Source organism: Phoca vitulina, unplaced genomic scaffold, assembly GCF_004348235.1.
Source record: "Phoca vitulina isolate PV1807 unplaced genomic scaffold, GSC_HSeal_1.0 scaffold2, whole genome shotgun sequence".
In the NCBI taxonomy this organism is placed as follows: domain Eukaryota; kingdom Metazoa; phylum Chordata; class Mammalia; order Carnivora; family Phocidae; genus Phoca; species Phoca vitulina.
The window spans coordinates 19,386,952-19,405,839 of NW_022589705.1; the positions used below are offsets into that span (position 1 = coordinate 19,386,952).

General features: G+C 38.9%; 1 protein-coding gene across 6 annotated transcripts in view; it reads left to right on the forward strand.

Annotated features, from left to right (window-relative positions):
- Positions 1–18,888, forward strand: part of PLPPR5 (phospholipid phosphatase related 5) — a 118,975-nt gene that overhangs the window by 61,823 nt on the left and 38,264 nt on the right. For all 6 annotated transcript variants that reach the window (XM_032422896.1, XM_032422887.1, XM_032422907.1 and 3 more), the window contains exon 4: positions 17,363–17,539. In XM_032422896.1, coding sequence (XP_032278787.1) covers positions 17,363–17,539 — 177 coding nt within the window. The remainder of the gene's footprint in view (positions 1–17,362; positions 17,540–18,888) is intronic.

Sequence of the window (18,888 nt, forward strand, 5' to 3'; positions counted from 1 at the left end):
TAGCCTGTCTTCTTGCCCATTGTAATCCACTCACCTTCAAGTAATTTTCCAAGTAACTTTCTAAACTGGGGATCACGACATGCAGAGCCAGTGTCATGTGTGTATAACCTGTGTTGTCACACAGGCCCCATGACCAGGAGGGCCGCACACTTGATGCTCTGCTGTCACCATCTTGACATGCTTAATGATTTCCCAGCAAGGGGCTTCACATTTGCATTTTGCAGTGGGCTCTGCAAATTAGATAATCAGTCCTGGTAACATATCATCATGTAATCCACCCTCCTTCCCCACTTCCCTCCTCGTAAGTGCTCTAGAAGCTCCTCTGTGAATTTCCTAAGAATTCATGAAATACAGTTTAGAAGATCTGGATTTTCTGTAAACTTCCTTCTTTTATAATTCTATAATTCTCCGACTGTAGAGTACTTTACAAATGTAATTATTAAGGGATGTCAGAGATATGATATTTACACAAACACCTCAAAAGTTGACCCAGCGCTAATAAATGTAAGATGGCATTAAGTTTTCTTTATTTGGTTTGATTTGTCTACTTTATTGTTTTATCAGACACATCACAACATTGACTTGTATTGACCTGGTGGTCACGCAGTTCTCAGGACTTTTTTTTTTTTAGCAGTGACCTTTATCTTTTCCTTTAAATTCACAGACCTAGATTGGGTTTTTCAGTAATTGCCAGTGTCATCAATTATCTTAGCGTCTGGTAAGAAATGTCTAAAAGGGCTCAAAATAAGAGAATCTTGATTCACTCCATTTTTATCTCAATTTACAGTGTGTGTAACACATTTTAAAGAAGAAATTTAGATTAAAAAAATCAAACAATTATAAGCTGGTTTAATTCCAAAACACTGGGAATAGCAACTCGATCAATTATGTATCAATCCATTTGGGCACCCATGATGTTTTGAAGATTTGGAGACAATGATACTCAGCCCCTGATCCCAGGGTGCATGCTTAACACTTAGATGGGGCTGGGAGGTGAAGGGGTACACCAGTCTGCTAGGGCTGCCATAACAAAATACCACAGACTGGGTGGCTTACAAAGCAGAAACTTATTTTCTCTGAATTCTAGAGACCAAAAGTGCAAGACCAAGGTGCCACCAGGGTTGGTGGCTGGTAAGGCCTCTCTTTTTGGGTTGTAGACAACTACCTCCTTTCTGTGTCCTCATATGGTCTTTTCTCTGTGCTGTGTGAAGAGAGAACTCTCTAGTATCTCTTTCTCTTCTTATAAGGACACCAATCCTATCAGCTAGGGCCCCATCTTTATGACCTCGTTTAATCTTAGTCATCTCCCTAAAGGCCCTATTTCTAACCTTGGCGGTTAGGGCTTCAACATAAAAATTTTGAGGGGACACATTGCAGTCCATAACCAACAAAGTACCCTACACTATCACTAAAATGTGTACTAAGAGCCTTCATAGAAATGGACTTAGGGTGGTGGGATGGCCAGAAGATTTCCAAGAAACAGAAGTGATTTCTCAGGGAAAGAGCGCCAGGCAAGGACGGTAGGTGGTTGAGGAGTGTATTAGTTTCCTACGACTGCCATAATAAATTGCCACAAACTTGGGGGTTTAAAACAACAGAAATACATTCTCTCACAGTTCTGGAGGCCAGAAGTCTTAAATTCAGGTGGTCAGCAGAGCCATGCTCCCTTTGAAGTCTCTAGGGGAGAATCCTTCCTTGTCTCTTTTAGCTTCTGACGGCTCTAGGCGTTCCTTGGCTTGCGGCAGCTTACCTTTCATCTCTACCTCCGCCACCACAAGGCCTTTTCTTGTGCATATCCCTTTCTTATCTGCCTATGTCTGCTCCTCTTACAAAGACACTGGTCTTATCTCAAGACTCTTGACTTAATAACATCTACAAACACCCTGTTTTCCAAATAAGGTAACATTCACAGGCTCCAGGGATTAGGACTTGGACATTTCTTTTTAGGGGTCACTATTCAACCTACTACAAGGACTCAGAGAGATGGAATGACAGAGAATTTGGCGAGGATTATAAGCACTTTAGCATGGCGAAAGCATAGCCTCTGGGAAGGGAATGAGAAGATGAGGCTAGAGAAACAAGAAAAGGTCATGTTGGAGAGGGCCTTACACATCAGTAAAAGTTGGAGCTTTATTCTGAACGCAGTAGTTATTTAACAACTTGTCCCCACTCTGAGATTTCTGCACTCTTGCTTTCCCATTTAGGGATATGAACTAGCAGCGCATGACTAATCCAACTAGCAATGTATCTGTATCTGTCTAGTGTATTTTTAAAAATGTAATTACTTCCTCCAATTTTTTAATTGGAGAATTTCCTATCAGAACAATATATCTACTTATTTTTGAAACACTAGTGTTGTGGTAGCCCTGGACTTATATTCACCAGTAACAATGACTGGTTGGCACCGAGTATGACTCCCCACTCCAGAAGACAGTTGTTCTCTTCTGTTGGCCTCAGTCCCTCTCCTTCATAGTCTTCTTGACATAAGGCTGAGCCCATTTACCTCAGTCACCATTGCTGTTGGCTTTTTCTCTGCTCGGTCATCTTGGCTCATTTATTTTACCGAACTTGCTCTTCAGGTGAAGGAACTTAGAACCTTCTCTTTGCATGAGGTATCCTCTCTCTTCCTCTGCCTTAAATTCTCTTCCTTACCCCTTTCTTCTCCTATCTCCCATCTTTCAGTCTTATAAAAAAGCCCCCACAGGAAACTGCCTGGCTCTCCTCCCATGTCTGGGTTGTTGCTTCAGTTTTACTCAAGGCAAGCATGTCATTTTATAGTCAGGACCTAGAAAAAACTAGTGATCAATTTGACTTCTATTTTCTGTTCATTCTTTCTGTGATTTGTGCCCCTGTATCCACACCTCAATTATTCTTACTATTGACTTGTATTATAATGGTCTTTTTACATATCTCTCTTTTTTCTTAGACTAAGAGTTCCTTGAGGTCAGCCCTCCCTATCTCTGTATGCCTAGCCCAAGCACATTGTCCAGGATGCAGTAAAGGCACGATAAATGTTAATTGAAAATGAATAAGGGAAGGGGAGCATGGGTGGCTCAATCGGTTGATCATTCGACTCTTGGTTTCAGTTCATGTTGTGATCTCAGGGTTGTGGGATCAAGCCCCACATCCAGCTCTGTGCTCACCCACAGAGTCTGCTTGTCCCTCTCCCTCTGCCCCTCCCCTCACCCTCTCTATCTCTAAAATAAATAAATAAAATCTTTAAAAAAGAAAATGAATAAGGGAATAAATGAATTCCATCCATATCTCTTTCCTTCTCTTAAGGCCTTCCATCATTTTTAAACTTTTACTTAGTAACTTTTTCTGATATACAGTGTGTTTTTAATAGTTTTCAGGAAATCTTTTCTTGCCTACCCAGAAAAATATAGTCTGTCTTTCCTTTGTTGCCATATTTGCCCTGGGGGATAACATGCTTGCCAGACACCAGCTCCTGTCCATCTATAAGCACACTCCTGCCTACCTGCCTGCTCCTTCCTCTGCCCCCTCAGCTATGTCCTGTTGCCACCCAAGTTCCAAGCCCCAGCAAACCAAAAGAGTTCAGGAAACATGCCTGTGAAATAATCTCCTGTCTCTCAATGTTCCCATTGAGGTTTATGTCCTACCTATGGTCAGATTTCCATGTCTCCTGTTTCCAGATTCCAGGCCCCTGATTCTGCTGAAGTAGTGAGATCCAAGCATCTTTGCCTTCTGTCTTCTTTCTTCCCCTGTAGCCTCTGCTGTACCACCAGCCAGGCACATCTTCCTCAAGCACCTTAAGCACCTATGATACCTATCTTCTGTCCTCAGGTTGAGTAACATATTCCTTCACACAGCCTTCAAGGCCAGACTAGTTTTCTCAACATAATTCTTGAACTTTATCCAGATATATCTGCTCACTCTTCTGAGAGCAGGCCTTACTCTGTACCCCTTGGTGCCTTTGCTCGCTTCACTGCATGCATCAAAATGCACCCCCAATTCTGGCTGTTCCTTTACAGTGAAAGGCCTTCCTAAATCATCCAATATATTTCCACTATTTGAATGGTCAGTGTGATTTTAGTACTTCCTCACTTTTTAAAGATGGACGGGAACCCTTCCATATTTAGTCACAGCCTTTTAGCTGCCGTAGTTGGAATTACCAAAAAGTTGGAGCACTGGCTTTGGCTATGTGAAGCTCGTTTTCTCATCTCTGCCTTGGCCATAGTTGTATGTAGCATTATGCATCTGATTCTGGTCTTCAAGATACCTCACAATTTCACAATCCTTTTTCTTTTTTTAAGATTTATTTATTTATTTGAGAGAGCATGTGCACACTCGGGGGAGAGGTCAGAGGGAGAGAGAGAATCTCAAGCAGACTCCACGCTGAGTGCAGAGCCCCACACGGGGCTCCATCCCATGACCCTGAGATCATGACCTGAGCCAAAATCAAGAGTTGGACATTTAACCGACTAAGCCACCCAGGTGCCCCAATTTCACAATCCTTTATCATCAGTTCTGAAATCTCCAAAACAAAAACAAAAAAAAATTGTAAACGCAAGGTTATTTTTTATTTTGTGTGTTTTTGGGGTGGCTGTGATTTTGTGATTTATAGCACATAGATATTTGGTCTTCATCCACAGTTCCTGACCCACAGCTCTGAAAACCCTTGGAATTTCTTGTGGCAAGAGTGATAAATGTGTCTTTGTTATGTTAATAAGGTGACTTTTGGAAAACTTACGGTTCCTGTCCTGTAGTGGTGGGGAGAGGCAGTCTTAACCTGTAGAATCTGGTGCTATCTCTGGATAGATGGTGTCATAATTGAGTTGAATTCTAGGATACTTAGTGTCTGGAGAATTCTTATTGTTGGTGTGGGAGAATCCCCCTGCTTGCTCCCCTCGGCCCCCTCATTGGAATTGGTGATCAGACTTGAACTTTTTTAATGGCAAAACTGATCTTCCCTGAATCAATTCGGTGAATTAATGTGAAGCTACTTATAGTCTTATTTATTCTCCTTGCTGTGAATATCCATATATTTAAATGTAGAAATGTGAATATGTTTCACTGTGGGGTGTGGCATCTGACCCCATTGAGGGTGTCCTGTAATGAGAAGTACATGCATCACTTTTAACTTTCTAAAATCTGAAAATATTCTGAATTCTGGAATACTTCACAACTCAGTGGTTCATATAAAGGATTGCATCGCTACTTTTCACATTTGACCTATGATGAAACTAAGGCTCAGAGAGGGTAGGTCACTCACTAATGTCAGATCCCCAATCTACTGGAGGGTTAGGACTAGAAGTCGGATGCTCTGAGTCCACCTGAGGCATGACCCCCTCACTATGGCCACCTGAAAGGTGAAGATGGAAGAGAAAGTAGATTCTTTTACCAGAGCCATTAATTTTTCAGAAAACCAATAGAATTCTGGAAAATAGCTTCTTAGACATTATTTCTGAAATATAAAAACTACTACACACTTCAAAAAATAGCTAAAGTAACACATAAGGCAAAAAAATCACAGTTAGATTATTTATGGAATAATATTTGTGGAATTTGTATATATTTTTTTTCTAGTTAGATGTTATCAGTGTAATATAGACACAAGTCTAGGTTCAAAAGCAGTATTTTCATTCATTCATTCATTCATTCATTCATTCATTCAGTGCTTCCTATATCCCCAACTCTTCTTATGTTCCCAGCCTCTGTACTAATGTGCATGTTGGCAGCCGTGTCATACATGGAGTTTTGGTACCTAGGTCAGCCTTAAGAAGTCTATTTAACTCATTAAGGTACCTACCATATAGTAGTGCTGTAGGACTACCACGAGTCTAATGTTTCCATGAGAAAACAGGTAAAGCATTTTGATTCTTGGTGTATATGTGAACATCATTATCCCTCCAGGTGGGTATCTAGATTTCCTCATTAGAAACGTTTCTATCAGCTGTTGAGGCTTGGGATTAGTTACACTTTGCTCCTTACTCACCTTACTTTCCACCCCCACCAATCTCCACTCAGTTCAAACTCATCCACTCAAATGCACATGCGCGCACACACACACACACACACATCTAATTAACCAATGAGTCTTACCAATTCAACTTCCTAAATATTTATCTAATCTGTTCATAACTGCAGTTCAGGACATGACGATCCAACACCTGGAACCACTTCAGCCAAAGTGACACTTTAAAACTCGAATATGCTCCTGTCATTTCCTCCTGTCCCCGTAAGGGTTCCCTATTTTCCTTTTACTAAAAATCCAAACTCCCTCACTTGACCCACAAATCCTTTGGTAACCTGGCCCCTGTTAACCTCTTTATCTTAATTTTCTGCCACTCCCCTCTCTGCAGGTCCCTCCCAGGGCTCACCCCCACCCCCACCCATAGAGCCTGCTGTCTGACACTTGGAGTTATTTTCAGTTCCTCTGCTGTCTCCTTTGCAGGCGCTCTCACCTCTGTTCTAAGAACTCCACAAGCCCCACCCACCCCCCACAGACTGAGGCAGAGACCTCTCTATTCATCCAGCCTCACAGTAGTCAGAGCATGGACTTCATAGTTAAGCTGCTAGAGTTTGGATCCCTGTTTCATCACTAGTAGCCCTAAGTCCATGGACAAGTTATTTAACCTTTCTATGTCTTACTTACCTCTCCTGTGCCCAATGCTGTGGGATTATTTGGGTTACATAATTACATGTACAGCACTTGGCACAGTCTTTGATGCATGGTAAGCATTCGGTAAATTTTAACTTGCATTATGATTAACTAGCTATTGAGAGTGAGTCATGCCAGCCACTGAGGTGACAAAGAAGAAAGGGTATTTCTATCCCTCATAAGCTAGCAAAGGAGAAAAAAAATTGTTTCAATACAAAAATGATGTCTTTTCCCAGTACTTATTATGAAACCAAATGCTGGGTAGCAAAATGAGAAAGAGATCATTCCCCCAACAACTGGGAACAAGGCTGAGAATGCGATTTGAGATGCAGGGCAGGCCCCTGTGAGAGAAGGATCTATTGACATCTAACAACTTGGTTGCCCCAAACCCAGAATGTCTTGGGGTGAGGGAGAAGAGTGGCCAGACACGGGAGCTCATGCTTTCCACTTTCCTTCTGCGTCTTGAGGGGTAGTGAGGTGAAAGCTGAAAATTGGGTTAGGTTACAATGGGGGTGAATCTAGGCAGCTTTTAGTTAAATGAAAATTGAGGGAGTGGGGGAGGAAAATCTCCAACACTGAAGTGAGGGGAGGAGAAGGTACCTCCTGAGACCCCTGGGTGACCAACCAGGAGATCTTCCCACCCCTGTGATTTAGCCACAGATGAGTGTTAAGAATGAGGTCAGCGATATCCTATGAGCACACTGTTCAGTACCTCAAAATGTCAAGCCATGGTTAATATTTATGATATTTATCATGTTTATTGAAATTACTGTAAAATTGATAAAGTACTTTGCTGCTGGTTGCAACTATATATATATATATATATATATTCTCAATTCACATATGGCCACAGTGACTACTACAAGACTGTGTATGTGTGCACGTTTCTCTTCCTTATTGTGATAGGACACTTATCGTTTTAAGCTATGAGTTTTTTCCTGTTATTGTATAATTTAAGACAATATCTCAAGATGTGAATCCAGTTCTTAATATTTAAAATTTTTCTGCTTCTATATGTTATATGGAGGTATATAGTGCACATCCTACAGAGATCATGTCTACGAATAATCACACACTCATTAATTATAGTTTCTTTCCTGAAGAAAGTCTGAGAGAAAATGTGAATCCTAAGATTTATCTACAAATTCAAACAGTTTTGAGGATTAGGCATAGACATATGAGATGAGATATTTGAGATTCACCATTTTACCACTGATTTCTTGTCCCTGACATTTAACTTGTGTATTTTAATAGCTTCGCATGTTGTATTTTCTTCATTTGCCTTTAAGTTAAACTAAAACTGATTCCTAAATTCATCTAGCAGTCAAATGCACATTTGTGTAGTATTTAAAGATCTCCAGATCCATCTTTTACATATTAATTTTAGTTCCTTACTTGCTAGTCAGCAAACTTTAAATCTTAGAAATGACAGAGTTCTTAAAATCATGGGAATCAAATAACTTTGGCTTGCATGTAACTCCTCAGCCAGGGCATAGCTTTCTTTTCCTTGTATCGCAATCAGAAATAAGACAGCAGCCTATCTTTATCTAAATATTATCTTACTTTTTATCTGGTGTATGGAAAACGAATGTTAAATGGGGACTATGTGTGGTTCTTGATTTTAGACAGAGAAAATGTCAAGTAAAAATGTTTTTATTTTTCTAGCTGATAGATGAAGTGCCACGCATACAATGTATTTATCAGGGGGTCATACTGGAAAGAAATGGGCTCCATGTTAAATTAACCACGGCTGCACTTCAGGGATAAGGTAAATGTGTCAGTGATGAAGGAGCTGTTATTTACAACCAAACCATCAATTGGCCATTGTGCTGGGGGCAGCTGAGTCACTGAGCATATTCGGATCTTAACTGCACGTACCAGCTGGTCCTGAACACTGAGGGTGTTGTTACTCACATCACATTTGTGACTCCCTACTGTTGCCCATTCAAGGACATCAACTACATGATAAATTCTGTGTTCATGATTATGTAATCTTTTGTTAGGTACCCACTAAGTATATTGTAAGGAAATGGATAACTACTCTTCATTTTTCAACTACAATATGTTTAAGGACCTTTATTCCCATGCCCACATGCTATTTGATTGATTTTTATTAGTTCTCCCAGCAAATATATAGTTTTAATCTAAATAACCTCTTTTTAATCCTTTAGGTGGATTCCAGTCACAAAATAAACAAAAATCTTCCTGGTGCCAAGTTTGCATTCCTTATGTAATTTCTTGTGCCAAATCCCACAAACTATTATTGTCATTTTCATTTTATAAATGATATAGAATTAAGACTCAGAGAAGTTAAGTAATTTGGCTAAAGTCACAGACCTAATCAAAGGTGGATTGACATTTTAACCCAGAATATTAAACTCATAATTTGAGCTTTTCCTCCTGGTTTACACTAACTAAATATGGAATCTCCCGAGCACCTAAAGGGTGTCAGTGAAATATAAAACAAATGATTAACTTTGATGAAGTCAAACATTAAAAAGTAGATGTTATGATAATTAGAACCTGAAAAAAATAGACTGACTCTGAAAATTCAAAATAATTCCAAAATATCACTTTATCACATTATGTGTTATTTAAACTGTAATATATGAATAGATGTAAAAGATAAATATAGATAAAAAGATATACATAACTGTTGTCTGATAAAGCCCAGGTACCCTAAAAAATGGTTTTAGTTCAGTGTCCAACTCCAACAAATATAATAATTAAATAACAAAATAGCGATAAATGGTGAAATGCATACAATCTTTTTTTACAATTAACTGATACATTTTTCATTCCCCTTATATAATGATGCTCTTATTTAGGTCAGCATTATCGAATAGATTATTTAGATTATCTAATAGAAACATAAAATGAACCATGTATATGATTTTTAATTTTTTAGTAGTCACATTAAAAAAGCTTAAAAAAAGTGAGATTAATTTTAAAATATATTTTATATGACTGAGTATATCCAAAATATTACCAATTCAACATGTACCAACATAAAAATTTTTTTTTATTTTAAAGATTTTTATTTATTTATTTGACAGAGAGAAACACAGCGAGAGAGGGAATACAAGCAGGGGGAGTGGGAGAGGGAGAAGCAGGCTTCCTGCGGAGCAGGGAGCCTGATGCGGGGCTCGATCCCTGGACCCTGGGATCATGACCTGAGCCGAAGGCAGACACTTAACGACTGAGCCACCCAGGCGCCCCCCAACATAAAAATTATTAATGAGACATTTTGCATTCCTTTCTTGGCAAAGTTTTTGAAATCCAGTGTATGTTTATTTGACACTTGCATTACATCTCAGTCTGGAACTAAATTTTCATCTCAAATACTTTATCTGTCTTTAGAGTTCATAAAATTTACAGTGTAAAAACTAGATGCACATACCCAATTTGTTCCAAACATATTTAAAATCTTTCTAATAATCAAATCAAGTACTAGTTTTGAAATTTAAATTAAAGTTAACTAAAATTAAAAATTGAATCCTTTGGTTCCACTAACTGCATTTCAAATGCTCAACTGCTACACTAGCTAGTGGCTACCATTGGACAACATAGCTCTAGGATTGCTCATCTATTATTCATTTGCCTTAGAGAAGGATGGGTCATAAGAGAAGGGCTGACATCTCCCCATCTCCCTTTTCCCCAGTTCCTGGCAACCACCACTCTATTCTCTGCTTCTATGATTTGACTATTTTAGATTCCACGTAGAGAGATCATGCAGTATTTGTCTTTCTGTGCCTGGATATTTCACTTAGCATAATGTCCTTCAGGTTCATCCATGCTGTCAAAAATAGTAATATTTCCTTTTTTTTTTTTTTTTTGGCAGACTAGTATTCCATTGTATATGTAGTATATGTACCACACAGAGATTTAACGTTCAGCAATGTGACTATGGTCAACAATACTGTATTGTATACTTAAAATTTGTTAAGAGAGCAGGTAGATCCTAAATGGTCTCACCACACACATACACAAAATAGTAACTCTGTGAGGTAATGGATATATTAATTAGTTTGATTGTGGTGATTACTTAACAATGTATACATATATAAAAACATCAAGTTGTATACATTAAGTATATACATTTTTTATTTGCAAATTATACCTCAGTCAAGGGTGGGGGGATAGGAAAGAGATGAGCCAGTATCAATCAAAAAATAAGACACTATTTAGTTTTTTTTTTAATTTTTTTATTAACATATAATGTATTATTTATTTCAGAGGTACAGGTCTGTGATTCATCAGTCTTACACAATTCACAGTGCTCACCATAGCACATACCCTCCCCAATGTCCATCCCCCAGCCATCCCATCCCTCCCACCCTCCACCACTCCAGGAGATGAATGGATAAAGATGTGGTATATATATACAATGGGAGACACTATTTAGTTTTAATAATCAAATCTCTTTTTGTCAAAAAAGAACAGGAATTTCTAAATCCTAAAACTACCTTTACATACCAAAAGCAAAATTTGAAGATCTGAGTATCATGAGCCAGTTAATAGAGAGAACACAGGATATAATGTAAGAGGTGATACCGTCAACCTTGGGGAAGAGAAGGTGCATTTCTGGGCCTAGGAAGTGGGAAGATTGGAGGAGAGCAAAGAGCAGAATGGCAGATGTGATCATATGAGTGAGCACCCTGAGGTTAGAAACTCTGAGAAGGAAATTAGTCACCAGGTAATAGAAACTCCAGAGAAGTTGAAGAGAAAGCAGAACGTAGATGGGCTTTTTCTCATTTCTGGCTTGAAACTGGAAGAATTCAACCTCAGGGCACCCCGAGAGCAGGGAGGGCAGGCAGCAGACGAGATGGGTGTGGTGGCAACCAGGGGACCCTGCAACAGAGCCGGAGAGGACAGGCAGCCCACTTGGGGCTGGAAGGAAGATGTGCTGGGAATTCAGAGGAATTTGGTAGCATGTGAGCCTAGATGGAACAAGTCAGCATGGGTTCACAAGGACATTAGCAGTGATTGTCAGTACAGCACCCAGTGGAGACCAAGTGGGAGAAGCACAGGGCTGTGGAAGCCAGCAGAAATGAAGAGGTTATTCTGTAAGACAGCTCTGTGGCTGATTTGAGGTTGCCTCCCCTCTTGGGCAGACCTCCAAGAGGACCCCAATGCCATTTTGCCAGAAAGGGAAGAGTGAGAAACTGAGAACAACTGACAGTTTATTAAACATTCCTCCCTCCCCTAATCCACTCCTGTTCAGTCTTGGATGGATGCTTATGATGGAGTTTAGATCAGTTATGGAAAATAAAGTAGCTGCGTGCTTTATACAATCTAGATTGCAGTATATAAAATTTATGACTTCAATATACTACTGTTTATTGCACTCCCACCTCACAGCCCTGAAGGGCCTGAATTATGTGAACACAAATCTGTCTGGTACAGAGTCTATGGTCTTTCCTCTATTGTATTAACTATCATCACCCTTCTGTTACACACCCTATCAGACACCTTTACATTGCTGTTTGGCAAATCTATGAATGTAGGTAAGTATGGATACAACAGTAAGACTTTCAGGACACTGTATAGCTGGCTTAATAAATGAACCTAAGAGATGGTGTTCAATGTGCCCATACCAACTTGCAAATAAATCTCTAGTGGAGTGCCATGAAGCTCTATCTTTGATGCTATGTGGAGCTAATGAGAAGCTCAGAGAAAGAACTAAGATAATAGATGTCATCATAAAAGTTCAAAATGGTCTTGACAGGGTGAAATATTATTTTGAAAACAATTAAGAAGTTTGATTTTTTTGAGTAATCCCAGCAGTCCAAAATAGAGAAACTTGCTAGGGCATCAGTCCATGAGAAGAAATCACAAACGCTCTGACCAGTAGTGCTATGTAGTTATTGAAAAACAAAACCCCAAAAAAACTATTACTTTTTTAGACTGTATTAATCAAAACAGTCAAAACCTGGAAATCAGTTTAAAGATGATCCAGTCCTAACCTAATTACAAAATACAGATCCCTGAGTAAGACCATAGGGTGCAATCCAGAAAAGTTAGTTATACTCTGAGCTTGTCAGAGGATATGTGGCTTGGGGGCTTCATTTCGGACTCTACATTTTAGAAGGAGGACTAGTGTATGTCAGAAGCACTAGAATGTCATGTTGCTGAGGGATCTGGCCACTGAGTTATTTCCATACTGATGGGTGGAATTGAGGTCAGTTAGTCTGTAGGAAAGAAGAGGCAAATGATAAGAGTAGGTGGCAACTACCTGCAAACAAATAATTAGTGGCTGTCTTTAGACAGAGAACTTAGAAGAAAGAAAACAAAAACTGCAGAATGGCATAAGGAGAAGGTGAAAGAAGCATAAAAACAAGAGAAGGAACCAAGTTCTCCACATGCTCAGCCATTATACACAAAATGATCCCAACGCACCAGGTGCCATCTTCACGATCACGCAGCACAGTAGGTCCTGGGCTTCTGTGTTCTTCAGCCTGGTCCTGACTTAATCCCTGCAGTTACCGGGCACTCACCGTGGGCCAGGCTCTGTGCTGAGAACTTTCCCTATATTATGTCTTTAGTCCTTTCAGTACTGTGCGGTGATGCTGTCACGATCCTTTACATTTTATACATAAGGAGACAGAGGCTTAAACAGATTGGATAACTTGTTTGTGTGAGTGGCAGAGCTAGGGATTAAACCAGATCTTACTGGTTGCAAAGTGGATGAGCTGATCACTAGGCCACAGTTATCTCCTCCTTAGGATCAGTTTTACAAATCCCAGTATGTTCCATTATTCACATACTGAGCCGATATTGACTGAAGGTAGTAGTTTTCTTTTGACACCATGACGGATTACCACAAACTTGGTGACTTAAAATACCCCAAGTTTATTACCTTGCAGTTCTGCTGTTCTGAAATCCAGCATGGGTCTCACTGGGATAAAATCAAGGATTCAGCCCAGTTGCATCCCTTCTGGAGGCTCTGGGGGAGAATTCATTCTTTGATTTTCCCAGCTTCTAGGGTCTGTCTGAATTCCTTGGCTTGTGGCTCCCTTCTTCTGTTTCATAGGATTAGTGCATGGGCATCTTCGGGGAGCTATATTCTTCCTATCATAGGTGCCTGCCCTGTAACAGGTATTGCTCCAGGCAATATGAGATAGACAAGGAGGAGAAGGACAACAGCAAGTAAACAAATACATATGCCAGACAATCTGTGTGGCAAAAGCAAAAAACAATACAATCATCTCAGTAGCTGCAGGAAAAGCATTTGACCAAATTTAACAGTCATTCCCCCACCACTTCTCCTTTGCTGGGAATGCTCATACTCATCCTTCTGGATCTCACCTTAGATGTCTCCTCTTGAAGAAACAATTTCAGGCGTATAAGTAAGTGCTTAACAAACACAAATGTCTGTTTTTATTTTTACTTACTTATATAATAGTATTTTAAAATCACACGGTGCTTTCTCAACTTATGCAACAGATGGATGTTTATTATCACAGGTGAGTCAATTCACATTTCTGAATAACATGGGCATTGTGATTACATTTTAGTAAAAGCAAACAAGTAAGCAAAACCCCTTTATATGTGTGTCAGTTGTTGTATGTATTTGTATAAGCAAGGAGAAAAGTGTAGAAGAATATATATCAGGCTGTTAGTGGACAGCAGATGATCAGCTTTGGTTTCTGCATCTTTGTGCTGATAAATACTCATGGAATGGATGAACAAGGACTGCTAATAATGGTTAAATAATGAATGGGTTCTGTAAGGTAGTGAGCATCCACTGATCCTTGAGGACTGAGTGGGTATCATCCTGCTCAAATCATACATTCTTCTGTTTGTTTTATTTTAGCTACATTTTGACATCTGGTTAACCTAGATGGTTTCCTAAGTGAATTAAAAACCAAGAGAGCATAAATAATCAATTTCTGTACTGTATCCAACTTGCTTAATAGATTCTTATGCCATAATTTCCTCTTCTGCAAATTAGGAATAATAGACTTTCTGTAAGAATAACACAATTAGACTGGTTAAAAGGCACTTATATTCATAAAGTACCAAAGAGTTGTCGAGTATAAGTGAAAACTCTCTAATTTTTCTTTTGTTACATCCATGCCAACTGATTATGCTCCAGAAAAATATATTATAAAGCACTGCTATGATCCACCTTAAAGTTGAATGTATTTGAACAAATGTCACCCTTTTTCCATAACCTTTAAAATTAAATCTTCTTCCTTTCTGGGTCTGGACACTAAGTGGGGATCTGGTGGAGGAAGAGCCAAATCCTAGGCTATTCCTCATACAGAAGCTTTTTCATGAGTTTGCACTGTAGCCAGACTGTATCTTTGGACTCCATATAACCAATGTTTGAGTCATTAAAGCAATTGGAGCAAACATTCAAAAGAAACTTCAGAGTCATCACCCAAGCTTATAGATAACTCTAAGCCTACACAACTTGGACAAGTATCTGAGATGGCCTTTGAGGATGAAGGGGAAGACAAATGCTTTCCAAAACCAGATAGATTCTGTGGGAGATTTTCCACACAGACCATACTTGCATTGCTTCTTATTTCTCCCTAGTAGCAAAGTATAGATGTGGCTTCACCCTATGATATTACAGCAGCCTTCTTTCTCCTCTCTTCGATTTCAACTCTCTTGTATTCGCTGATACTCAGCTTATGTCCATTGGCCGTTTCCTCCATGCAAGAAATCAGTGAAGAAAGAAGGAGAGATTGAGGTGCTTTACTTCTCATTTACATCTCTCCATTCTCAACAGTGCCACCCCCAATAGCCAAATTGTGTTTTCTTCATAATAAGCTTTACCTTGATTCAATTTTTTCATCTATAAAATGAAGGTAATGATGAGATCTGACTTATATGGCTATTTTGAGAATTTAATAAGATAATTCAGGTAAGATACTTAGAACATTGCCTTGAACAGCGATCACTCATTAAATCATAGCTATAATGAATATTAGCAATATTAATACTCTTCATTTATCATTCCACATTTATTTTGTCTTAATAAGGACAGGGTATGTTTAGAGTTCTGACAGATGTGAAGAAATGCAAAAGCCAGAAAGAATTAATCGACCTTATAGCTGTGTTAAAGAAAATCTCACGAGCAGCCCAAATTTCACTCCCTATTCATAGGCACTAGTCAGATAAAGAATTAGTCCAGTAGATGCATCCTTGGCAACCTGAAATGGTGTGCTATCCCTGCCTTGTTATTCTTGTGGGTGGAGCTCTTTAACACCTTCTCTCAGAATGGCAGAAACATCATTTTCTCTCTCTCATCTCTTCTTGTTTCCCCTTCATGTCTACTTATCCTTCGTCACTGAAATTATTCGGCTCTTCCACGCCCAGGCTTACAATACCCGACTCGGCTCCAATACCCGACTCGGCTCCGAAGGTCACAGGCCCAAGATGAAACAATTCATCTTCCCGCCCCCCGCCCCCTGCCAGAATGTTAGGACCTGAGAGAGATGGCAAAGGGCTAGAATTTGGCTAGATGGAAGCTTTGTATTACATGGGTTGTTTAAATATTCATGCAGCCTCTTCTGGCAGCTAACAAGGCTGCAAACTTTGCCCAGAAAAAGAAAAAGGAAGATAATTACTGAATTTCATAGCATTCTGAAATGGCTGCTGTGAAGGAAAAACTTAAGTGCTGATTTTTGGTTTAATCTCTCAGGCAAATGTATTTTTTTTTATTCAATGCAGGACAATAGGCAAGTGATTAAATGCATTTCTAAGTATTTTTTCTGAGCGTGTCATCAGTGTTAGATACCCACTGACATTAATACCATAAAAACGTATTGGACTGTCAAAGCCACCTCCTTTATAATTACTTTACTAATGACTTGAAATATTAACTGACACATCCCGTTGCAGTCAACAGCTTTGCTTATGTAGTAACACAGGTTGAAATTATCAGCAACTGAGCAATAGAATAAATCAGAGTGGAAAAAAGACCAAATTTTTCTTGAGCCTGGTGGCTCACAATGTGAGGACATTTCATTTAGTGAAATCAATTGGCACTATCTGCTCTTCATTAGCATATGTGAAGACACCAAAAATGTAGGTGTCTATTCATTGTTTTGTTTGTTTTAAGGAGACATTTCCCCTGATTGTAATTAAGTTTTTTTGTTGTCCTAATTCTGGCTGATAAAATTTAATTAAAACAAAGTAATTTCACAATTTCTGAAACAACATAAAAGCAAACCTTGTCACTGCACTGAACCTCAAATTCTTTCTTCAAAGTACTGTCTATTCAGTGAAAATCAACTTTATTTTGTTTTTTATAACTACAGTCACAAGTTCTGACCTATCAATTATGCATCCTCCCAATATGGCATACAAAAATGTAAGCATTAAAAACACCCCTTCATCAGTTTGCCCCTTCTAACAATAGTGATCTAAGATGTCAATTCAGATAAAACAATAGGTACTTTAATAGCTAAATATTAATAGTTTAATAGGTACATTAAAAGTTAAAAACGTCACTTGGAATGTCAGTGTTCAGTGTTTCTAGATGATTCATATTACATAAGAATTGGCCATTAGTAAATATCAGGTAAGTAAAATTAAATAATCACCATTCTTAAATTCTACTTCTAAGAAAATTCCTTCAAAAAATTCATAACTACGGTAAATTATTTGAACCCTGTAGGCATAGGTATGTCTATAAATATGTATGTGTACATATATACAAATATATCGGATATATATTAAGAAAATACCTTCATGAAAAGTTGTATTTTTCATTTAATGTTTCAGATGTACATTACCAACACAATCAAAGCCAAAGGAACAAGACTTGCTAAGCCCGTTTTATGTTTGGGCTTAATGTGTTTGGCCTTTCTTACTGGACTCAACAGAGTAGCAGAATATCGAAATCATTGGTCAGATGTGATAGCAGGCTTTCTGGTTGGAATATCTATAGCAGTATTTCTGGTAAGTACAAATTTATTCGGATTTCACTGCATTTTTAATTAACTTCTATAATCACCTGCAAGAAAATACAAGTGTGAATCATCAGGTTTCTCTAAATGTGGTGTATCAAATGATAATATGTATATTTTAGGTCATTCATTTCTTCCTCCTTCCTCATTTATTCAACCTAAAGTCAAATTTGGGGATGAAAAATACATAAATTCTACACTCAAAGGTGAACAAAATATTTTCACATAAAATGGAACAGGGCTAAAACACTCAGTCCTCCCTGGATAGTTTTTAAGACTAGGTTGCTTGGATATTTTTAAAATGTCCTCAGGTCACTTTTCATCCCAGAGTATCTAGAGCATCCCAAAGTACCCCAGGGCCTCAGCATAGTATCCTCCATGAACTGCCATGTCACAGCGCTGGCTAACAGGTGAACCTCATTTGAGAGATGAATTGGTTCCCTTCAGTAACTAAAAATCCATGGATGGTGTCCAAGACAATACCACCTCAAGTCAGATTTTGCCAAGAGGTGAAGAGCTTATGTAGTGATTTCTAATGAAGTAAGCATGCCATCTCTATTCCTTTTATAAAATCTCCTTGGAATGGAGGTTTTGCAGTCAACAGCTTTGCTTATGTAGTAACACAGGTTGAAATTATCAGAGACAAAACTACAGGTTTTGGTTGTTGGAAAATATATTTTAGTCTGGCTTTAGAAATAATCAATCCATTATAAGTTTGAGTCTATAACATTTAACCCAGATGGAAAATGTATAGACTATAAATCAAAACATATTTTTGCATTGACACATTATAATAGGAAAAAACACTTTATTTCCATTTTGATTACATTTAAATTGCTTCTCACGCTTAACTTCCTTTCTTCAGCTCCTTTCCCTAGTTCATAACCAGTAAGCAAAAACTTGTATGAACCTTTCCAGCTAACAATTTGTGTGCCAGGCATTTTAAATAGGCAACGTTCTGTAGAACCTCCTATGGTAGAGTGGTGAGTATGACCTCATCCCTGCCCCACGCCCTGTACTGCTTTTCTTCCTGATGTCACTCCCTCTGATTCCCCAGCTGCCTGGGAGCCTAGGCCCACCCCCATCTCTCTCCCAGAGATACCGTATGGCCCCAGCAAAACTGGGGCCCAGGCTTGGGCCAGACCCTTTTCATTTCTCTCACTCACCACAGGTAAAGCAGATTGAAACATTTAAAACAAAACAAGGCAAACACCTTACATAAACCCTGAGAAAAGAACTACCAAAAGTGAAAATTTCAAAGCACTAGTGTCAGATGTAACTGTGTTTCAGCTCCGTGGGTCCAGAACCTCTTCACTTGGCATCTATCTCATCAGTCTTCCT